Source organism: Polyodon spathula, chromosome 3 (genome assembly GCF_017654505.1).
Source record: "Polyodon spathula isolate WHYD16114869_AA chromosome 3, ASM1765450v1, whole genome shotgun sequence".
Taxonomy (NCBI): domain Eukaryota; kingdom Metazoa; phylum Chordata; class Actinopteri; order Acipenseriformes; family Polyodontidae; genus Polyodon; species Polyodon spathula.
This window is the reverse complement of record NC_054536.1, coordinates 4191301-4216223: the sequence shown is the minus strand read 5'-3', so window position 1 is coordinate 4216223 and position 24923 is coordinate 4191301. Positions and strand designations below refer to the sequence as shown.

Sequence of the window (24923 nt, the reverse complement as noted above, 5' to 3'; positions counted from 1 at the left end):
CAAACGGTATGAATGAAATGAGGAAGTCTGTCCAGTGCTAGGCAGTTAGAACTCTCCAGACAGGCTCAAAACAAGTTCAAGGCCAGGCAGATGTAGAGAACATTATAATAATTAAACATCGGAGAATCCTCAAACCAGTCACGCATAAGAAATAAAACTGAACAAATCAATAAAACGCCATTTGAAGGTACTTGCTGTTTTAAGGCGTGACAGTATTTACCCATGATTCAATAGTACAAGACCTGTAAAGATGGAAGTGTGCTGGGAGTGACTGTGACGAGAATTGCACTGCTGACTCATTGTCAGGCGCTGACCCAGGCCTGCGGATACACAGAAGGTGGGTCTGGATTATTCTTTGCAAGTTACTGTTGTCTTGAGAGTGATTTATTTATTGTGATTTATTTCTGTCTAGTTATCTGAAACCTTAATGTTACTGACGCCCAGAACTATTTATACTAGAGAGTTGTTGTTCTTTCATTGCGAAATGTATTTTACATGGACCCCCGTAAAAATGGCTAATTGGTGTATTGAGTTTTTTTACAGTGCATGTATTTATTATTATTATTATTATTATTAAGATCGCATTTTAAATGTAATAATTTCTTAACAGAGATTTCAGTCTTACAACATTCCTTTTCTGCGTGTCACATTTTTCTGTTTAACAGCTGAGACCATTGTGAATGTATTGGACTTTAAGAAGGATGTTGGGCTCTGGCACGGCATTCTCACGGTAAGCTAAATTTACTGCAGAGAAAATGGCCTTATTATTATTATTATTATTGTTGTTATTGAATTTGTTTTCCAGCAGTTTCTCAGAGGAAAGTGTTTAGGGAGGGTAATTGTAGGAGATGCCCTATTTTGTTCCAGCGCTCACCCAACCCCATCTAGAGATCAGTGCATTTCAGCACTATTTTTCAGTGTACAGTATCCATCACACAGGGACATGTTTGTGATTGTAAGCTCTGGTTAGCCACACTCCATCACTATACACTTGTGTAATGATATTATAATGTGACAGTTAATACCTTTGTAGGGGTCCTGTTTTAATACAACCTTAATGAACCTTGACCCATTGTGCAATAAAGCTGTACATGTTCCAGCTAATAAATGTAATTATATTGCAACTGATTGTCTCCAATGGATCCTTTGGCCCTTTTCAGAGTGTCATGAACATGATGCACGTTATCAGTATCCCGTATTCCCTTATGAAGGTCAACCCTCTTTCCTGGATACAAAAAGTGTGCCAGTACAAGGGTATGCAAGTCTTTTGTTCATTTCTATGAAAATAAATGTTATTTTGTTTTAACAGTTTAAAAAGCTGGCATTGTGTTGGAAAATAAACATGTCAGAGTTTGTGGACAGTACATTCTGTAACATGTGGAGCACTAATAGTTGGAAACAATACCATCAGTGCCTTGAACTGAGATGGTGTTCATATTGTCAACCAATCAGCCTAAAGGAGTAAAGTTCAACGTGTTTTAATTGTTCACTTTAACTGTTTCACAAGTATTGTACTGTTCTTCTTTTTTTCAATTAACACATGACATAACATATGTCATCCCAGTATCATTTTCTGATGCAGTCTTCAGGCTTTCGTGTTTTGTTTGCAGGAAAAATTAAATTGTTTACATCATCTACATTTTTACAGTAATTACCGTATCCTCTTGCAGTGTGTGTGTTCTCCATCGCTCTCTATTGTTATCGTATCTTCTTGCAATTTGTATGTTCTCCATCGCTCTCAATTGTTATCGTATCCTTTTGCAGTGTGTGTGTTCTCCATTGCTCTCTATTGTTATCGTATCCTCTTGCAGTGTGTGTGTTCTCCATCGCTGTCTATTGTTATCGTATCCTCTCTATATCCTCTTGCAGTGTGTGTGTTCTCCATCGCTCTCTATTGTTATCGTAGCAGTGTGTGTGTTCTCCATCGCTCTCTATTGTTATCGTATCCTCTTTGCAGTGTGTGTGTTCTCCATCGCTCTCTATTGTTATCGTATCCTCTTGCAGTGTGTGTGTTCTCCATCGCTGTCTATTGTTATCGTATCCTCTTGCAGTGTGTGTGTTCTCCATCGCTCTCTATTGTTATGGTGTCCTCTTGCAAGTGTGTGCGTTCTCCAGCACTCTCTATTGTTATCGTACCCTCTTGCAGTGTGTGTGTTCTCAATCGCTCTCTATTGTTATCGTATCCTCTTGCAGTGTGTGAGTTCTCTATTGTTGGTTCAACTTTGATTATTATTTATCATGCTTACTTAATATTCCTGGGGGTGTGGGTGTGTGGGTGTGTTTCAAATCACCCCACTTAAAAAATTCAGCTATTAGAACTGGTGAAATAGTTAAAAATGGTTTCTAGGGTTATAAAAAAAAACAAAAAAACAGTACATGTGCTTAAACATATTCTAAAAGTATTTTTGAAAATGTGTAATGTTTACCTTTTAATGAAAACCAATGCGAGGGAAAATGAAACTAATTGTACCTCTGTCTCTGCTTTTAGCAAAAGTGGCATGTGTGAAATCGAGAGACATGCACTGGGCCCTGGTGGCACACCGAGACCAAAGGGATGTGAACCTGTGCTCCCTGCGGATGTTAATAGTGGCTGATGGATCCAATCCTTGTGAGTTACTAATAATCTGGAAAAAAAACAAAACAAATGAATGCTACTGTATAGTTTTGACTTGACTGCTGTATTTTCTGTGTCTTTTCCATTTCCAGAGGATTAACACCACATCCCTGAAATATTGCTTTCAAATTCACTTCACAGTCAATTTTAATACAGAAATCATCCAGTAAAAATTGACTTTTGAAGAACAATATTGTTTTTAATCTTTGGTCCTATCAATGATAAAGACTGCTGGCTTTGACATAAAATACTTATAGCTGTATTCAGTTACTCTCTTGGTCACAGTCGATAACTGGTTGAAACACCTAACCAATGAAGCATTGCTGTTTTGACACTGTTATCGCTGGAGAAAGTGGAGGTATAATAAATATAGCATGTCTGGGATTGCTTGAGGGGCTAGATGAGACAAGATGATGCATCACACAGAATAAGTGTCCTTTTAGGATGTGATTACAAGCACAGCGACAATGTACTGCAAGTATACAGTATTTCTATCAGTGAGTTGAAACTAAAGCAATGCACTATAAAGCTACTTGAGATCATTAGAGGTTTTTGCCACAAGTAACAACCATTACTGTCAGTTTTTTTTTTTTTTTTTTTTTTCACAAGAAATCGTAGTTGACTTGGATAGATAAATCGCTGACTTCTGAGCAGGCTACTTTTTTTAAAATCTAGTTCACTTTATGTTCATATATTGCTTGAATATTGTTAGCACAAAATAAGAGAGATACACTATAGTAATGGAGTAACATAAATCTTTTTTTATTATGGAAGTTATTGGGCTCTTTCAAGTCAATCCCCCAATGTTCTTCCTCAGGGTCAATTTCTTCGTGCGATGCATTCCTCAATGTCTTCCAGAGTAAAGGGCTGCGTCCAGAGGTCATCTGTCCATGTGCCAGCTCTCCCGAGGCTCTCACTGTGGCTATTCGAAGGTATGGGAGCAGAGGGGGGGAGGGTAATATGGACATTATTTTAAATTATTATACCACTCTGTAATCCTCCTAATTTTTGCTGAGAGTGGGTAATTGCTTGAGATTTAGAAAGTCGTTCTGTATTTGCTTTAAAGAAAATGTTGGTGACATTGTAGATTTTCTTCCTTTTTGTTTCCTTGTGTGATGCACTGATAAGGCTTTTAGAGTATCACAATGAGATCTCACTGCAGATTGTGCAATACAGTACAAGAGCTGGGGGCACTGTGAATTTTCATTCTGTGTGTGTGAGTTCCCTTTTGATTAAAACAGTGATAAATTGTTCCCAGTATAATCTGGAAACCTGTGTGTGTTTTGCAGGCCAACAGATGACAGTAATCAGCCTCCTGGCAGGGGAGTCCTGTCTATGCAGGGACTGAGCTATGGGGTGATCAGGGTGGACTCTGAAGAAAAGCTGTCTGTTCTGACAGTGCAGGATGTTGGCACAGTCATGCCAGGAGGTAAATGGACATTTTCTTCTCAGCTTCCTGAGATTTTCAGGCATTATAATAACCATGTAACAATATATTGTATACATTTAACACATGCTTTTATTTATTACATGCATGGAACTGCATGATTGTGTCTGTTATGCACAGTGTAGTGCATGCAGTTTAATTACACAGATATACATGGGCAGTCACTGTCCTGTAAAGTAGCGTCTGCAGGTTTGGGGAATGTTCTGTAGCCTATACAGTACAGGGTTCAGATTTATGGCACTGGTACAGAATAAGTCATGGGGACACAATGACGCAAAGAATAATTGCTGTTAAAGCCCATACAGCGTGTGCATAGCAGATGGTTCATTGACTAAGAGCAATGTTACAGCTGCATCTTTGAGGCATTAACATATCACTCAGTGTTAAATAGCCACGTGATATGGGTTTCACTACAGCTCCCCCTACATGCTATATTCTATGTTCCTTATTATTTATCGTGTCAGTTGTATGCATGGACAATGGACACGAGTAAAAAAAGAATATTCACATGTATTACAGGCCTGTTCGTTTGGATCTTGTTATAAATAGATCGATTCTGGTTAAAAGATGCACAGTCACTTGAGCCCCAGTCCATGTGCAGTGGATGGGAAGGATTGTGTTCATTCTGCAACATTGGCTGTATGAATGGAGCAAGCTAATTTCCCCTCAGCAGTTTCCTTTCCTTTCCAAAGGATTTTATACTTTGTTACTAAGTGTTGTCTGGTGTTTCCAGGGCTCATGTGTGTGGTGAAACCGGATGGGGTCCCTCAGATATGCAGGACGGATGAAATCGGAGAGCTGTGTGTGTGCTCCATTGCTAGCGGTACATCCTACTACGGCCTTTCAGGCATGACCAAGAACACCTTTGAGGTGAGGAAACCTCCATTTACTTTCCCTTTAGGGATTCGCGGTGGACAAGGTGAGCAGGCATGCGCTGCAACAGAGATGGTATTGTACCTGAGACGGATTTGCTTTCTGTCAAGGTGTCTTTAGATTTTAAATAGGAATTGAACTGGCTTATTAAAAAACAGAAAAAGGAGTATAGCTTTTATTAGAAATGTAAAACTCACCATACTCCTAGACGGTATGTTTAATCTTCTGTAATTGGTAAGGAGCTCTCACGCATTAACACTTGGGAATAATTAGATTACTCGGGTCGTTTCTGCGTTAATTGCACAGGGGAAAAAAAAAAAAAACATTCAGCAGTGTATTATACAGTATCATATATTATCAAAAATACGAAAAATTATAGAAACAAAAATATATATTGTATATAACACCCTTTGTTTTAATGATGATGATTTATTTGCTAGTCCATATGTGTGCCTGCATACAATTTCAGACTTGGATTTTGTGATTTCTTCAATCTTTTCCTCCACATAGCTCCTGAATGAAGCTGCATTATAACTCATTTTATGTTTTCAAGCCAGCTGGCTGATGGTAAAGCATGCATTGCAGGCTGGTGTGATTATATATTCTGGTCTTTGTTTTCTGGCAGGTATTCCCAATGTGCAGCTCTGGGGCGCCCGTCAGTGAATACCCGTTTGCCAGGACTGGGTTACTAGGGTTCATAGGCCCGGGGGGGCTGGTGTTTATCGCAGGGAAAATGGACGGGCTGATGGTGGTCAGTGGCCGGAGACACAACGCTGATGATATTGTAGCGACGGCGCTTGCTGTGGAACCCATGAAATTTGTCTACAGGGGAAGGTTGGTTTCCAGTGTAAAAACCAGAATAAGAAATAAATATAGCCTGTATTCATTTACTCAACAACTGTGCTAACACAGAACACGGAATAACAGCCATCTTCAATTGTCAAGTAAAGAACCAGTGAAATATACCCAGGAAACATTCCGAGCATTGAATACACCTATAAATACTAACAGCTGGCTTCACAGACGCCAGTACTAGTCTTGGACTATCTTGTGATACCTGTAGGTAAGGTAATCCAAGTGCTGATCTGAAACCCACTGGGCTGCTATTACAGTGTATTAGTCTACAATAGTATAATACATGAATAGTACCTATGATTGAAGCAAGGCCCATAGCAACAAAAAATATACTGTCAGACCTGTGAAGGATCACCTACGCAATCACTTGCTTCCTCAAGCCTTCTGTTAAAATAGCACAAGCTACTACTAAAATACAAACTACTTTAAATGTTTATTTTTTATTATTATTATTCATTTTAAAATCTGTGACAAACTTCTCTTTTCCTGTTTAGTTTGTTAAAAAGAAATAAAAAGCATTATCTCTTTTTTTTATATAGGGTAAAATCTATCTATGTTTGTACAAGGAAAAGAACGCAGCCTGCAGAATTATTGCCCTGTAGATTCTGTGATATTTCATAAATATAAATGTCACAGAACACCTTGATGGAATGTGTGATTGACTGCGTTCCATTTATTATTCTCAATACGGCACTCCATAATCTGAAACATCACACATGGCTCAATGAAACACATGATAGATAGTGCTGTACAATACATTTACACAAGGTACTTGATTTTTCATCATGTGTAAGACAGTGCTTGCTGAGGAGACTCAGATGGGAATGTCAGAAGGGTGACTCCTGTTTCCCATGGGGGCCTCCCTTAACTTCTCGTCTGACAGCCTCCAGACCACAAGCAGATAGCTAGCATTAGTAGAACAAGGTGCCAAGAACAGTAAAGCGCAGCTCTAGAATATTAAACACTACCATACCGTACCGACTTCATTCATATAGTGTCTTTCATGTGCAATCATCCCAGGGTGCTTTACAACAAAAAACAGCAAGACAAAAGAGCTCCAAACTGCTCACGAGTAAAAGGCCAAATCAAAGAGATCTAACGTTGTTATGGGTGTGTGCAACCGCTTCCTCTTTACACACTCCCCCATAAGAGCTGCAGAAGACATTTCAAACAATCATGTCATACACTCACTTTGTTCTGGGGCACAGAACACTTTACAATCATTTGAGAAGGGGATTGCGAGGACCCTTGTTTGTGCAGTGATGCAGGTGCCTTTTTTATACCTATGACATTGTTGTTAGAGTGCTGCTGTTATACTGGTTTTAAAGTTTGCAGAGTCACTCCAGAGAAATGTTTATCTATGTCTTCACGTTACTAAAATGAAGCTTTACTAAATTGAACATTTTTTTATTTTATTTTTTTTTAACTTGCAATCTTGTTATAAGACCGATGTTCGTGTTTTTCACTGCTGTAGAATCTCCTCCCATTTATTTTTGTTTTATTTACAGGATAGCTGTGTTCTCCATCAGTGTCCTTCATGATGAAAGGGTAGTGATTGTTGCCGAGCAGAGGCCTGACTCCACAGAGGAGGACAGTTTCCAGTGGATGAGCAGGGTGTTACAGGTGAGCAAGCAACACCTCTGACTCATCCTTTACTCTGAAATGCATCATACTGATGACTTATGACTTACAATACAAGGTGGTTATGCAAATCCTATGCAAGTAAGAAAGCCATATTTCAGGTGAGTCCACTCCTGGTCATTGTTCCCACCCTGTTCTAATCCACCCAGACCCTGAACTAGTTAATTATATTACTGTACCTCTTAAACCTGGAGTGTAATATCCCTCCAGGTCCAGGATTGGACACCCCTGCCATATCTGATACAAAAATGTACACTTTTTTTTGTTTGTTTTCCTTTTCAGGCAATAGACAGCATTCACCAAGTAGGGGTCTACTGCTTGGCCCTCGTTCCAGCCAATACCCTCCCGAAAACTCCTCTCGGTGGCATTCACCTGTCTGAAACGAAACAGCTGTTCTTGGAAGGCTCTCTACACCCTTGCAATGTGCTGATGTGTCCACACACCTGTGTAACAAATCTGCCCAAGCCAAGGCAAAAGCAGCCAGGTACACAACAGTCAATGTGGAGGTCTTTTAAAGGGAAGGAAAATGGCCTTCCTCATAATACTACTGACAACGAGCATGTTCACAAATTCCTGTTCTAGATTGTTCTAGCTTCTAACAACATTCTAGAGTGGTTTCTTGAATATCAAACTTTATTTGTTCAAACACAGACACAAAAAATTATTTAAATTATTTGTTAGTTATTTTTTTTTGCCGGTTGGGTCCAACAGTACTAAAGTAAATGCCTGGAGTATTATAAAGTAGAGTGGATAACCTCTAACATGTACATGTTTCTTCACACTGTCTAATACAGTGACTCCAGTTAAATCCAGTCTGTGGCCTCTTGTCTCACAGTTAAAACCGTACCTAACAGTAGCACTCGTGTCCAGTGAGGCACTGTGGTCCTGATGGTTTACCTGTCCCTGTTCCAGAGATCGGGCCTGCCTCTGTGATGGTGGGGAACCTGGTGTCTGGGAAGCGGATCGCACAGGCCAGTGGAAGAGATCTAGGACAGATTGAAGACAATGACCAGGCAAGAAAGGTGTGTGTGTGTGTGTGTGTGTGTGTGTGTGTGTGTGTTACGCAGGGTCAGAACTCCCGAACAGATCTAAACATTGTGTAATGAGTACTGCGTGATCACTCATTCCCGTGTCTGGTTGTACTTGCAGTTGCAGTAGTTTTTGGAGCGAGGGATGAGAAAGCTTGCTTCATACTCTTTTGCTTTTATTTCATGTAATCATCTTTGTTTAACAGGTTCTATTGTTCAAGATTATAAATGTCTTGTTTTGTTGCATGTGGTTTGGGTTTGGTTATGTACAGCTGCATGGTGATGAGAGATGTGTTCTGTGATCTGCTAAACATTCCCATAAGGAGTTGCTTGACTTTTATTTATGTATTTTATTTATTTAGTTTCATTCCCACGGAGTATCATGTCAGTTCAGTGGTCTGTATTCAGAGTTCCTGGTTTTACTGTAGGTGTTAACCAGCAAACAAAACAAAAAGAATGAAGACACTTTAAGTAAGCAAAGAAAGAAGCCTTACTGTGCTTGTTTGAGTTCATGGGGCAGCTGACTGTGTTTTGTTGCAATGGAGATTCATTACTTCTGTGATTCTACCACTGTTATTACTGATTCGAGCTGTTCATGGGCTCCATCAACATTAAAATAAAATCCGTCACGATCCATCAACACATACAACCATTCCAGAAAAGTACTAATAGGCAAAACCAGAGAACCGATCAGGTTTCTTTTCAGACAATTAACAGGCCCTATGTACAGTATCTACAACTTGTTGACTTCTTAGAATACATGAACAGTGGAGTGAAAACTGATGGTAATTAATTTTTAGTCACATGTAAAATAAATATTGGAAAATACTTATGTGCATATATCATAATGAAAATACTGTCATTTCCATAATAAAGTAGACTTGATTTAGTATTTATTATCATGTGCTTTCATCAGTATACTGTACCAGGGGCGTCCAAACTTCCTGACCCTACGAGCTGCATACCAAAATATTCATGTGGCCGACCGCTGCAAGACACGTACTGTAAAACATGAAATGCCTGCGAGCAAGACATTTAAACACTAGCATTGTTTTAAACATTTTTGTTAATTCTCTCGAACATTGTAACAGAATCTTGCCCTTACTCTGTGCAGTACAGCAGTTATCTCCTGATGGCATCAAAATACACAAGAACAAGGGAGAGCATTGCAGAGCTGCACAGCCTCTGTGTAATTCTTTATTGTACTGTTGTGATTAAACAATACAGTAACGTGTACAGTGTATTAATCTTGAAATGTAACACTGATGTTTCCATTATTTCTGATTATACTGTATGCATTATGCATTTTAAATATTCATAAATATGCAAGAATTCATTTTGACAAGCTCTTCCCTTGATGCTTGTTTAAAAAAAAAAAAAAATTTTAAAAAAAGCAGCTGCGTATGATGAGATGCAAGATATGTCACTATAATATAAATTTTACACCTGCAATATAAACATTTAAACACCGTTATCTAGTCTAGCTCCAACACTTTTATAAAAAGATTAATTCGTCTGAATAAGGGCGTTTGGCACAAGCGATATTCCAAACTAAACACCTTTGAGTCGTTGCATCAGCTTCTTTACTGAACACCGAAAGAAGCATCTGCTGAGGTGTGCTTTTAAAGAGGCCAGCTTGTTTCTCCCGAAGTCTGATCCAGGAGGATATTCAGATTTTTTCTGTGATTTGTTTCATAATGACGTTTGGGGTTGCTCATCTTGTAGAAACGACACGTGCAAGCAATTTGTTGCAGGGGAGATGCAGAGGGTTACCTCTGTTTTCAGTGAAAGCAAACTTCCTCTCATTCTGGCTTAGACGCATGCTTTATATTGTTATTCGTGGATGGTGTGCTCGATACCATTGTCTTCACAAAACGAACAAGCACTTAATTCAGAATTGTAAAATTAACTTTCAACAGCACATCTGGCTTTCACTCAGTGATTGAAATATGCGTGCGTGTCAAAGGTCATCAAGTGAACATGCAGGCTCAAAGAAACTCAAGAGAAATAGTAGACTTGTGTTTGTTTGTGTTTGTTTTTCTTTTAGTTTTTGTTTATTATTGTTCAGTTCATTCAAGCCACAAAGTGTGCATCATCCAGCTTGTCACCAGGAAGCGCGCTTCAACTGCCGGGGAAGCTGCGGCTTGGCCACCTCTGTACTCTACCCTCGACTTTAAACTTTGACAGCCTAGAAACAGGAATGCCATTGGGTGTATTCTCTTTGCATCTTTCAATTGCACATATGTACAGTATGACACTACTGGTGATGCTTACAACATATTGTACTCTGCGTAACTTCATTGTGCCAGTCATGTTGCAAAGCATCCTTTACACAGGTACGTATGTTTGAAAGTCAGGTCTTACAGTACGTGTGTGTGTGTGGATTTTCTTCTTATTTTTAATGTATTAACAGTTAACTGTATTCAGTGGTTTTGATCATGTGTTATTAAATTGAGCATGATGTACCACACTATAAAGCTATAATTGAATGTAAAACAGTACTCTCATTAGACATGAAATTCTATGAAAATATATGTTTTAAAACTATTTGCAAACATAATACCGATCCACAAAAAGGGAGACAAAACAATAAGCCTGACTTCTATTATATGTAAACTTATGGAAACTATGATAAGATTCAAAATTGCCTATATGATAACAGTATCCTGGGAGACAGTCAGCATGGTCTTAGGAAAGAGAGATCATGTCTAACTAACCCTGCTTGATTTTTTTCAAGCCATGCAGCATCGACAATGGATAATTTCAAAGCATATGACATGATTTATTTAGATTTCCAAAAAGCTTTTGACGGAGTCCTTCATAAAAGATTAATTCTCAAACTGAATGCAGTAGGGATTCAAGGAAATGCCTTCACATGGATTAGGGAGTGGTTACCATGTAGAAAACAGAAAGTACTGATTAGAGGAGAAACCTCAAAATGGAGCGAGGTAACCAGTGGTGTACCACAGGGACCAGTATTAGGTCCTCTGCTCTTTCTAATCTACATTAATGATTTAGATTCTGGTATAGTAAGCAAACTTGTTAAATTTGCAGAAGACACAAAAAAGGAGGAATGGCAAACACTGTTCCAGAACCACAGGTCATTCAAAATGACCTAGACAGCATTCACAACTGGGCAGACACATGGTAAATGACATTTAATATAGAAACGTATAAGGTAGTGCACGCAGGCAATAAAAATGTCCATTATAAATACCACATGGGAGATAATAAAATTGAAGAAGGGATCTATGAAAACGATTTAGGAGTTTATGTTGACTCTTGACAATGTGGAGAAGCAATAAAAAAAGGCCAACATATATCGGATATATTGTGAAAAGTGTTGAATTTAAATCAAGGGAAGTAATGTTAAAACTTTACAATGCATTAGTAAGACCTCATCTAGAATATTGTGTTCACTTCTGGTCCCCTCGCTACAAAAAGGATATTGCTGCTCTAGAAAGAGTGCAAAGAAGAGCGAAAGGCATATCTTATGCAGACAGGCTAAAATAATTGAATCAATTCGGTGTTGAACAAAATATGTGGCAAACTGATTCAAGCATTCAGAATCCTAAAAGGTATTGACAGTATCAACCCAGGGGACTTTTTCAACTTGAAAAAAGAAACGAGGACCAAGGGTCACAAATGGAGATTAGACAAAGTGGCATTCAGAACTGAAAATAGGAGGCACTTTTTTACAAAGAGAATTGTGGGAATCTGGATCCAACTCCCAGGTAATGTTGTTGAAGCTAACATACTGCTATCCTTCAAGAAGCTGCTTGATGAGATTCTGGGATCAATAAGCTACTAACAACCAAACGAGCAAGATGGGCCGAATGGCCTCTACTTGTTTGTAAACTTTCTTATGTCCTTATGTTGTAACTGATGTGGTAATCCTGCATTACCACATCAATTATGGGTGTAATTGTACTGTACACATCTCTGAAGTGAGGTGTGTATGACCACTAGAGGTGTAATTACACATTTCTGAAGTGAGGTGTATGACCACAAGGGGTGTAACTGTGCTGTAACTACACATCTCTGAAGTGAGGTGTGTATGACCACTAGTGGTGTAACTGTACGCATTCTGCCCACTTTGTCACTATGCTACAGAAACTACAGCTTCACACCCTTAGGGGTCATTTTTCAAAGCAAGAAAATGTAACTGGAATAGCAAGGATGATTAAGAGTGGGCTGTCATAAACAGCAGCAGCACAGAGGGTTAAAGATGCCGCACACACTTATAAATGCAGTTTCAACCAGGGAGGAGATTCTCCTAATGGAGGCAAAGTGCCAGGAGATATTCAACATTTAGATTTCAGACAAACTGAAAGTTTGACCTGGTAGAATGTCAGCTCTGGTTACAATGCTGATATGTGGCTCCACTTCTGACACAAAGACTAAAGTGCTTGTGATTGTATCTTGTGCTGTAAATCTGTGTTCTGTTTAAGGGCTTCTTGCAGAAGAAGTCACTTTATTTTTCGTCGGGTCATGCATTTTTATTTGTGCTTGTATTTCTTTTTGTAGTTCCTCTTCCTCTCAGAAGTGTTACAGTGGCGAGCTCAGACCACTCCCGACCATGTACTTTACACACTCCTCAGCTCACGGGTAAGCCTCCCGACCATGTACTTTACACACTCCTCAGCTCACGGGTAAGCCTCTCGACCATGCACTTTACACACTCCTCAGCTCACGGGTAAGCCTCTCGACCATGCACTTTACACACTCCTCAGCTCACGGGTAAGCCTCTCGACCATGCACTTTACACACTCCTCAGCTCACGGGTAAGCCTCTCGACCATGCACTTTACACACTCCTCAGCTCACGGGTAAGCCTCTCGACCATGCACTTTACACACTCCTCAGCTCACGGGTAAGCCTCCCGAGTGACTGCTGTTGCAGTCCAATATCCAGAAGGAGCTTGAGCTTTTTCTCATTGACAGATTCATCATCTTCATCATTCCGTAAACCACAGTGTGTGTGTAATCCCAAAAAGAAGGTTATTCTGTATAAACTGTACTTTTCAAGAAATCCCTCTCCAGGCTCTATGCTGCTGTTTGAATATGACTCCGCCAGGGATTTAATATTTCAGGGGGATTTTCAGACCATTTTTTATTAATGTTGTTTAATCTCAAAGCCGTCCAAAAGCCCTGCATAATATTGCAGTTTTGGAATCTATAAAATTAATTCAGACAGACAATATATGCCAGATTTATACAGTATTTACCATCATGCTGCGTACAATTATTTTTTTTTTTTTTGTAAAACAGAATAGAAAATGAAAGTGCTACAGAACTAGCAAGAAACATTTAGGAACAGGTCTCATTATACTTTGCAGCAATGGCATTGTGTCTGGATCAGAGGGTCTTTTTAGTGACACACATTTGTTTGATTGTATTTTTTTTTTACATTTCTGTGTTCAGGGGACAATAGCCAGCTCCCTGACTTGCCTTCAGCTGCACAAGAGAGCAGAGAAGATCGCAGCAATGCTGGGGGAGAGGGGCCACCTACAAGATGGAGACCATGTGGCTCTGGTGTACCCTCCAGGTAGCTGCCTTAGATTTAACTGCTGATATTTTTTACAGCGACACAATACAACATTTTCTGACCTGTTTTCACATTGTCGTATTGTACTGAAATGAATAATCCAAACGGGGGGGGGGGGTGTTAGAAAATTCATTTTTGACACAAAAGAAACTGCCCTCACATCGATATGAGCTGCAAACCGTCTTGTGAGTGGGCTCTGTTATTCACAATACATTGAGCACTCTTTGTCTCTCTTTATATCCAGCTGCTTCTCTGTGCGTTGTGGTTTTTTTAAATTATAGTATTTGTTCCAAGTAAAATGGTTCACCCCGGTTTGTTTGTTTGTTTGTTTACAATTCTGACAGCGGTGTAACTCTTTTGACAACAGAGACAAAAGTTTACAGAGAGTTGTCCTGTCTTAATATTTCGTGACTGAGGTATTTTAAAGCTTGCTCAATTGGCAGAAAATGTTTTGATCTGTTTTTAGAGCAGTCTTTGCTTGTAATCTCAGGTGTATAACTAGGCTGCCATGGTGGACCAGCTCTTATTCTTCACTTTCACCTAAATGTATCCTGTAATTATTCCACATGCCTGGGAGAGCCGAAGTTGAAACTGTAATTACGTCCTTAATGTGTCACTTAGCCCCACCTTTGCTTGTTATTAGGGTAGATTGTAAAGCTGAGCTGAGACCATACTAAATAAATTGCTACCTTAGTTCTTCATGGTAAGTGCCCACATGAAAAAGATATAGAAGAGATATATAAAAATTACTAGTATATAATTAGGGTGACCGAATTTTCAAAGCTCAAAACCAGGACATATTGTTAAATAATTGCATAATTGTTAAGTCTAATTAATTAAACATGTTAAATATATGCTATTTAATGGTTATTTAAATAGCCATCATCTCACTCTTAAAATTTGTGGCTAATTAGTTTAACTTGCCATATTGTGTTATATATGTGTGGCTACTTTGTTATTGTGTTTATAATAATAATAATAATAATAATAATAATAATAATAATAACAATAACAATAATGCATTCTGTAGATCGTTGTTAAAAATACATTGTACGTTTTGGCATTTCTTTCTTTCTTTTTCTTTCTTGACTCTGTGCGTCAGGATGCCTCTATTTATTGATGTTGTTGATGTGGTTTATCCTGGTGGATTCAGGGACTTGCACCCTCCTGCTACTCTGCATTGTTGTGCCTGTGCTAAGTCCCGCCAGAACTGAACAGCTACGAAGTATTGCACATAATTGTAGATTCATATTGAATATAAACTAAATGAAAATGCATACCGCACTGAGGAATAAGCATGCATGTCTGTTAATCACTGTATAAAAATAATGTTCTTGATTACCCGAGTGTCTTTTTTATTTGTGTTCACTGCAGGTTCCATAATTTAAGTTATATAGGAAGCGGTTGTTTATGTTATTTTTGACCGAAGAGCCACGGAAGTGGCTGAAAACCGGGAGTTTTTAAATTTTTGCGAAACATGTCGGGTCACCGGGACCTTTGATGGAAAACCGAGACTGCCCTGGCTAAACCGGGACTGCCCTGGCTAAACCGGGACTGCCCTGGCTAAACCGAGACTGCCCTGGCTAAACCGGGACTGCCCTGGCTAAACCGAGACTGCCCTGGCTAAACCGGGACTGCCCTGGCTAAACCGAGACTGCCCTGGCTAAACCGAGACTGCCCTGGCTAAACCGGCACTGCCCTGGCTAAACAGAGATGCCTGGTCAACCTATCTATAATAGCATATTGGACTGCCTCCGATAAATTCAGTGCTACTGTAAGTCAGTGTATTGAGTGTTTTGTGGTATTGCTCCACACCTAAAGGAAGGGTGGCTGTATATTTTAGTCAGAGAAGAAGTGCCAAGGATGACTTGTAGTCAGAGCTTCCATCAGATTTTCATGGCTAAAGAAGCATTCAAAGAGCCAATGAATAGAGTCAGTCAAGCACGACCACTACTGACAAGGGGATTGCATGAAAAAAGCATTCGATTGACAGGCTTAAAGCTACTCACTCATTTAACCACCTCATTATTTCTCCACAGCAGCTCCTTGGCTGGCACAGGGTTTGATTAATCGCGAACGCTGGTTAGGAATAAGAATTTCTCATTTCTTTTGTGTCCTTCGTGCAGGAATAGACCTGATTGCAGCATTTTACGGGTGTCTGTATGCAGGCTGTGTGCCAATAACAGTGCGACCTCCACATCCACAGAACATAGCCACTACGCTGCCCACTGTAAAGATGATTGTAGAGGTTAGTCAATAATCTGCCGTGGTAACGGAAGGTGCTGTCTAATTTTTTTTTTGCCAGCATTGGTGTCTAATGTAATACTGTAATCCAAAATACTCAATTACGGGTGACAGATGCATTTAAATTGTGTCGCTTACCATGTAATTCCCATGATGGATGTCTGAGCAAGATAAATTGTATTAAATATGACTGAAATGATTTGCATTGGGCTTATGTTTGTGTTGTTGTTGCAAATTCAGTTAATCTTACTTTTCTGGAGGCATTTTTTATGGAAAATTGTATGTATATAAAACAATATTTAAAAAAAACATATATACTGACTTTCACTCATTAACACAATCAGAAAAAAATGGTGTCAAACTGTGCGCTTGCATTAAGTCTGTGCCCTTCCAGATTTCAGAATATACAGAATATCCAATACCAGAATGAGCTTTGCTACATTTATGTTGTAAAAGGAGTTACAATGAAAGTTGTTACAGTAACAGAATTTGTACCACATGCTTTCATATTATTTAAAAATGCAAGGCTTGTTTCCTGGTAAGACACTAGAACTATGCATTTGTATCACTTGTATACTTTAAAACTACCTGCCCACCTTACAATCTATGATATTGACAATCGAATAATATGGACTTTGTGTGTTTGACACCACATTTTGTTGTTTTGCAGCTCTAATAATTCAGCCTTCAGGCTTGCGGTTCATAAGTCTATTGTGTTCAAACACCGGCTTGCAGGAAGACGGTGGCTGGTATTCTGTTACAATAAATGAAAACGCAGCTGATCTAGTTGTTCTTGCAGGTCAGCCGGTCAGCCTGTATAATGACATCGCAGGTAGTATGTAAACTGCTGAGGTCAAAGGAAGCATCGGCTGCAGTAGATGTGAGAACATGGCCCCCTGTCCTGGATACAGGTAATGGGTTTAAAACTACCTTGCAAAGCATCACTGACACTGTGTCTATTCCACTACACCACTGCAGGAGTTTATCAAGAAGTGTTCACTGACACAGAGCTTCGTACACTGTGGTACTATTCAAGTTCAATATAGAAGAGGAAAGTATTTGTTACTTATGTAAGCACTGTTAATATTTGGACTGTCTCGTTGAAGCCCTGACACTGAGGTAGGCATTGTCTGAAATGTCTTCTATTTAATACCTCATTTTTATTGTGTTTAAACCAGTGTCTTATTTGGGGAGTGAAAAATTCAGTCTTTTCAATGCCCTGCTGGACAATGAATAGGATATTGGTCAAATTTGGGGAGGGAATACCTCATGTTCTCAATGATAAAAATGGTGCTACAGTACGGAGGACCCTGTTCATCTGTACTGTGGTGTTGCGTGCACCTGGTGGATGCAGGGGGTGATGGAGAGCTGCTTTTTTCAGGGTCCTGTATGTTACTAACATACTTGTTACTTGTGTGATAATTTGATATGGAATTAATTGGGAGTCAATAGTGTATGTGTGTGTATTTAGGATGCTTCCCGTTTCAGATGATTTGCCAAAGAAACGACCTCCCCAAGTATACAAGCCCTCGGACCCGGACACATTGGCCTATCTGGATTTCAGTGTGTCCACAACAGGAATGCTTGCAGGAGTGAAGGTAGGGGCCTCGTCTTATTGCTCAGCCATTTATACTAGTTCCACTTCTTGGAGCAGGTGCTGCTACTGAGATGTGTCTTGTTTGTTCATCTGTGTGTTGTGTGCACTGTAGGTAAACCACTATCTCCATAGTAACAGCAATAAAAAGACAGCTCACTGTACCATATGCTTTGTCTGTCTGCCTGCATGCACAACCATAGTATCTCTTATTGACTGCATTGTGCGGTGCTGCTCAGTATTGGTCATGAATTAATGATGTTGAATTGCCTTTCTTTTTGAGGCTGGAACCCATTCATTCATTCAACTCATTCATGACTGGCTGAGAAAAATATTGAACCTAGAAACTGCAATAATTACTTGGGTGTATTAAGAAACGATCAATCTGTAGAAGCACAGTATCCAGCAGAGACGCAGTGCGCTGTGGGGGGGGGGAGCTAGTTTTCTACATTAGCTGATTTGTTTTATTTTTAACAACAAAACATTTTGAAAGTGAAAGCACTTGAATTGATTTTGACAGTTCAGACTTATTGTAGAGAGACAGAGACAGACAGCCTTGTGGTTGAGAGTTCGTTTTGCCCTTTTTAAATATAGACCCATACACAAGATGCATGTTTTTAGCGCGTATGCTCACTTTTATTATTTACGGTAACAAAACAGAAACAAAAACTCCCACACAGAGTCATAACTGAACTTTGTCAGGAACTAACATCGAACGGCTAAGCCACTTACCGATTTTTAAACAAAACAGTTTTTAAACACACAAAACGCAAAAAGGTTCACACACTACCTTTTTTAAAACCACACAGGTTTCTTCATAGTGACAGCCTTAATTCTTAATTAAAGCCAGGAAGCCAGATGAGCTGCATCCTGGCTCTCTCCCGTGGCATTCTGGCGGAAGTAGTTCTCTAGCCCCTCCTGAACTACACATTTCTCTCTTACTCGCCCCAGTCTGTCACTATATATATATACACACACACACACACACACACACACACACACAACACACACACACACATATATATATATATATATATATATATATATATATATGCACACACACACACATATATATATATATATATATATAGACACACACACACACATTATATGTGTGTGTGGGTATATACATATACACATATAAGTATATATATATATATATATATATATATATATATATATATATATATACACATGTGTGTGTGTGTATATATATATATATATATATATATATATATATATATATATATATATATATATATATATATATATATATGTGTGTGTGTGTGTGTGTGTGTGTGTGTGTGTGTGTGTGTATATATATAGTGCTCCCCCTTTATAACGCTACAGTTGGGACCCATACTTACGAGATCATGCTATTTCTGTACCGTCTTATAACCTGTTCCCAGTATAAAGGGCTACCTTATAAAGGGGGAGCACTGTGTTTTTATCTATCTATTTATCTCTCTATCTGTAAACTAGATATTTTAAGTAATAAAAAGCAGTAAGTATAATTAATTAATTGATTATAAATGTATTCATGTAGTTGTTTTGCCCCGGAAAGCTGTTGCGAAACTGGATATTTATTTCAACATGGCCCCATGCTGAGACACAGACCAAATAGATAATAACGTTTATCAATGTGGATGACTTATGGGCATAATATAATGAAAACCTGTACTGGTTGTATTCATCACTGTTTCCTCATTTTAAAAAGCACAAAACAGTAAGACCCCCACAGAAAGGGAGTTTGTTGAAAGGCCTTGATGATGAGTACCTCCTTGGGTCCAGAATACTTGAGCTGCTCTCTCACCAAGTGCACACACACACACACACACACACACACACAAGCTGCTCCTTGGGGAGGCCTGGAAGCTCTCGAACCACTGCACTCGTCAAATCCACTTTACGTGTACAACTAGCACAATAGTAGCACTGTGGCCAGAATGTTTCCAGACAGCGCTTGTGTACAGCACAGCAGAAGCTGCAGTCAATTACAGAGGATTTCAGATAATTTTTTTGTTGTTGTTCTTTGAAAACATGGGTTTGTTCAAATCTGTCTGAATGTAAAGGAAAACAAAACAAAGCCAAAATAAAAACATTACTATAGCAAAAGAAAAAAAATATATACAATTATTACAACAGCAATATGAAATAACCCCCCAATATTGAAAATAATTATATTTATACTTTTTAATCAGTTTTTGTACACACATTTTGAATCAGTGTTTTGAAGTTATAGATGACACATAAGCTGTGGAAAACCTAGCTGTATCAGACAAGAATGGAGCAAATTTATCAAGATCTTTTAGCACAGTCTTGCTTTTTTAACCTTTTCAACAGTGGACACTGCTAAGGGATAGAAATAAGACTCCCATTCCATAGCAGTTTGAGCCATTCCTGATTTTGCCGTGACACACCTGAGGCTACCTATACACTGGAGCCAATCAAGCTTGCAGTGAAGCCTGGCATGGTTGCCACAGCTATGCAGTAGGAGTCTTATTTCCATCCCTCTCTGCTTAAGAATATCATATTCTGTGGTGTACATGAGAATAGCACAATTGTTTGAGTGTTTCTTTGTTTGTTTGTGTTTTGTTTTTTTGTAGATGTCTCACACAGCCACCAGTGCCTTTTGCCGGTCAATCAAGCTGCAGTGTGAGCTTTATCCATCTCGAGAGGTGGCCATCTGCCTAGACCCTTACTGTGGGCTTGGGTTTGTTCTGTGGTGCCTATGCAGGTAACATTGTGCTTTCCATTCCTGTGAAAGACAACCGGTCTTCAAGAGGTGCACTTTTAAAGCCATGTAGTGAGACGCCTTGTCGTACCTCAGTGTAGAATTATCAACTGGACTGCAAGCTTCCTGTTCATGCTGTTATCAGTATAATGCTTTCATGTTAGTTAAGTGGACATTGTTATATCACATGTTATATCATCTCTCCATTTGCATTATAAACAGAATGTATACTCACATTTCCAGAGTTAAACTGGTTCTGTTAAGGTTTTTTTTGTCATCTACTACTGTATCCTGTGATTTATTTCTGTATAATAATTATTAAAGTTTTCTTTGTGATAGCTGTATTTTTAATATATACTGCATTTCTTGAATCCTTTTATTTTACAGTTATGGCTGTTCAAAAAATATAATATTAGTTTTAGCAAGCTGGAGATCAAAAGCAACAATAAAAGAATAAATGGCTGTTAGGCACCATTGATCACTTCCAGATTATAAACTTACAGGTTAACAAATATTTTATGAGAAAATGTGTCATTTCGAAATTAAATACAATTGATAAACACATTTTAAAAATAATAATACTTATAAAATCTATATGTTTATCTATGTGGGAGAGTTCAGGCACATTTGGTTGGCTGCTGGTAATCTCATTAGCTGGGCTGAGTAAGGAGACCTGTTGGATAGAAATATGCATTTGTCAGTGCTGGCACAGTCAGCTACCTGTCGGAATCAAAACCCTAATTGATTGTGATTGATTTAGCAAGTTGAATTGCTCCTGATTGAGCTGCATTTCACGTGGCTGTCACTGAGGGGCTGTCGACGCAAGAATAGTTTATGTTTAAACATAAACTATTCTTGCGTATTGAGTTTTGCAGCATGTACTGTATACGGTTAATCTGTTTTTATTTATTTTTCTTTGCAGTGTATATTCAGGGCATCAGTCAATCTTGATCCCACCTTCAGAGCTGGAGATAAACCCTGCACTGTGGCTCCTTGCAGTCAGTCAGTACAAAGTCCGAGACACCTTCTGTTCATACTCTGTGATGGAGCTGTGCACCAAAGGGCTTGGGCTGCAAACAGAATCGCTCAAGGTGACACATACCGGAACTACTGTCTAACCTCAAGTACTTTTTATAGTTATAGCTATGGCATTTATTTTTAGCTGAGACACCTAGTGCATACAGAGCAATGCTTTAATTTGACGGACAGCAGATACAGTACTGCATGGAAGTTCAGTTATTTGTTAATAAACAGCATGCAATAGGGTCTGTAACTATATGAAAAGGTGTCTGCGTTATTGCTTATTATATAGAACCCTGTCACTGTTTTCTATGGCATTTAGCAGCTCTGTTATTTCTCAAAAACGGAGCTGCAAAAAGCAAAGCTAGTAGACAGTAATTAATGACCCCTGTTCAAAACGCACTGCTTACCAAGAAAACGCCATGGTGCTGGAGCTCTGCTCTTAAAAGGTGAACTGCTTCACTGAGCTGCAAGGGTTATTTCAATGAGTACGAACAAAGAGAAAGAAAGAAAGAACTTTAAAAAGTGCTGGTGTATGGACCTCAGTTCTCTGGCTTTATTGACTTGAGAGTGCCCTTGTTACCAAACACACCATAGAAATGACATTAACCCTTAAATAACCAATGTTACACGGCTGTCTTTTTTCGCAGTATGTCTTCAATCTTTGTTGGAGCAGGAAACTACCAATATGACGAAGCTACATTTTGGTATTCTCTTTCCTGCGTTTGTTAATAATGTGCATGGGATTGTATTGCAAGTTGTTATTTGACTTGCAGCACTGTGGATACACTGACATATTTGGCCATTGTATTTAAAGTATTTTTTGCACTACACACTTTTATTAACACTTTTTTTAAGGAAGCATTACCACTTCCATTACCAATTCTAAAACTAATAAAAAGACAACTTACAGTGCAAGCCCTTAACTTGCTTAATTGTCTGGGTCGTTTATTTACAGTAACTAATCTAAGGGGATGTGAATTTGATTTTGCCTGATGAAGGCACTTGCCACAACTTTTGTCTCCAGTCTTTGACTTGTGCAGTTCTTATGTGTTTTTGTTAAACACTGCGCTGCTTTCAAGCCATGAGGGCTATTGTTCTAAGAGAGAAAGTGAAAATGGAATTCTCACACGCACCTTCTCCCTCCCAGTCAAGGGGACTGGACCTGTCGCGTGTGCGGACTTGCGTTGTTGTAGCAGAGGAGCGGCCCAGAATATCTCTCACCCAGTCCTTCTCCAAGCTCTTCAAGGACCTCGGACTCCACCCCCGAGCTGTGAGCACGTCATTCGGCTGCAGGGTCAACCTGGCCATTTGTTTACAGGTGAGCTACCACCATTCTTTCTTCCACAATTTTGCCAGCAGCAGCTATTGTATAAATGAACGCTTGTTTGTCTTTGCATTCTTGTCGTCTGGCTTCTTAGGTCCTTTGTTTTCAGTATAAGTAGATGTTATTTTAATTACATGTTGGGAAATGCATGAGGAGGCATGATTCTTTAGGTTCAGTTGTAAAAGATTGGGCATTCGTAAAACTTGATCAATTTGACTTTTTTTTTTTTTTTTTTTTTTTTTTAAACTGTTGTGCTACCAGTGTGAGAAGCTGGCATGAAAGACACACATGGGTGGTGTTTACTTTGCATTTATAAGGAATGTGCAGATAAATATGGGGCTTGGATTAATGGACAACATTACTGGTTCATGGGTGATGTGCTCATAAATGAATAGATATTTACTGTAGAAGGCATTTACAATTAATTAATCAATTATTTAGTATCTTATTTATTGAAGAGTAGTTTATTAATTCATGGGTGAAGTGCTCATTAATTAATAGATATTTGCTGTATAAAAATCTATAAATATGTATTTGGTACAGCATTCACCTGCTGGTCTTGTCACACATCTAGGATAATGACACTTGGACTTTTGGCCTAAATGGGTTAACACCAGATTATTGTGAAAGGGTTGTGAACTGTGTCTTCCTGTTTATACTCGATTCCCAGTGTCCGCTTTTCAATTTTCATAATGGGGTTTTCTTCCCCCGTGATTGCTGGTATACAATCTTCCATTTAGCCCTAGTTCATTATAAATATCAATGGAAGAAGATTAACTGAAACTGTAGTATCTTTTTTTATTATTATTTAGTCGTTGCCAGTGGGGTAGTCTATATACCAGTATTGCAGCATATCTGTTGAATGCTTGGAAATGCGCAACTTTGATGATAATGGTATTAGCAATTACTATTATGGGCCAGTAAAACCAAAGAAGAGTTACGGTTCATGAAGATTTTCATTTTCAAATGAACTATGAGGACAGTACTAATAATTTCTTCAAGTGTTTCGATCTTTGATTAAAGTAAAAGACCCCCTCGCATTGTTTGTTCCTTATGAATGTATCCACCTCTTGCATACACTGATGTGCTGTATGCATGTCCGCTTATGGGGCTGAGTGCAGAGGACTTGCAGTTAGGTGGGAATTGGAAAAGATGTTTTATTCGTATGGAGAACCATTGGTAGAAATAAGTCTCTGACAAAATAAAAACTAGAATGTATTTGGGGTAATCCTTTTGCAGGAAGGAAAGTGCAGGTAAGCCAAAGCTATTTACTAGCCCTTTTGAGCCTGTAAGCTGTGTAAAGCTTATTGCTGGGCTTGGTAAAGCTTTGCAATGTCAGAAACATTATGAAAACCCATTAGCTGGGTTTAGAATCATTAGGGTTGTTGACAAATCAAAGTGTAGAGTTACTTTTACCTTTCTGTCTCCCAAAGCATGGACAGGATGCGGCCTGCATATCCTCTGCATTGTATATAGAGTAAGGAGTGCAGCGTGAACACATCACATTACTGTGTATATAACTGGCCCTCAAGTCTGACTGTTCAAATAGATCTGGGTTTAGCAAACCATTAAATAGACTGTTCAGTGGTGTGAAGTTCTGGATTGGTATCCGAATTCTCTTGCTCTCCTCAGGAGCACTTTGCTGCTGTGAAGTATTTCCGCTCTCCTTTGTGGCATTTCCATCGTAATGCATCACATATGCCGGAGTTTCCACTCTTTTTTTCATCACATGTTTTGCCTTGCATCTTCAGTATTCTATACTGTATGTTTGCGCTGTTGATTTTGTTGCTTCGACTCTTGTAAACAGCAGATCTTGCTGATTGGCTTTTTAACTGGCTGCAGTTGTGCCAGTAAACAGCTTGTTTGTTTGTTTTGTTGATTGAAGTTACTGTTAGATGTTTTCTGTTAATCAATCCTTTATTTGAGGTCTTAATGTCCCGAAAGGATGCATGCGCCGTACTGTATAACTATTTATTAACCAACGCTTGTATCCTTGAAGC

At 38.9% G+C, this 24923-nt stretch overlaps 1 protein-coding gene across 12 annotated transcripts in view; it reads left to right on the top strand.

The window, feature by feature from the left end:
• Positions 1 to 24923, top strand: part of LOC121310568 (disco-interacting protein 2 homolog C-like) — a 166246-nt gene that overhangs the window by 127246 nt on the left and 14077 nt on the right. For 8 of the 12 annotated variants that reach the window (XM_041243674.1, XM_041243677.1, XM_041243676.1 and 5 more), the window contains 19 exons: positions 235 to 337; positions 666 to 730; positions 1161 to 1254; positions 2489 to 2608; positions 3432 to 3546; positions 3904 to 4043; positions 4795 to 4931; positions 5560 to 5768; positions 7298 to 7412; positions 7713 to 7914; positions 8343 to 8452; positions 12986 to 13066; positions 13881 to 14004; positions 16131 to 16252; positions 17048 to 17159; positions 17737 to 17846; positions 20449 to 20579; positions 21499 to 21667; positions 22747 to 22917. In XM_041243674.1, coding sequence (XP_041099608.1) covers positions 235 to 337; positions 666 to 730; positions 1161 to 1254; positions 2489 to 2608; positions 3432 to 3546; positions 3904 to 4043; positions 4795 to 4931; positions 5560 to 5768; positions 7298 to 7412; positions 7713 to 7914; positions 8343 to 8452; positions 12986 to 13066; positions 13881 to 14004; positions 16131 to 16252; positions 17048 to 17159; positions 17737 to 17846; positions 20449 to 20579; positions 21499 to 21667; positions 22747 to 22917 — 2430 coding nt within the window. The remainder of the gene's footprint in view (positions 1 to 234; positions 338 to 665; positions 731 to 1160; positions 1255 to 2488; positions 2609 to 3431; positions 3547 to 3903; positions 4044 to 4794; positions 4932 to 5559; positions 5769 to 7297; positions 7413 to 7712; positions 7915 to 8342; positions 8453 to 12985; positions 13067 to 13880; positions 14005 to 16130; positions 16253 to 17047; positions 17160 to 17736; positions 17847 to 20448; positions 20580 to 21498; positions 21668 to 22746; positions 22918 to 24923) is intronic. The other 4 variants (XM_041243675.1, XM_041243671.1, XM_041243667.1 and 1 more) reach the window with 1 other exon arrangement.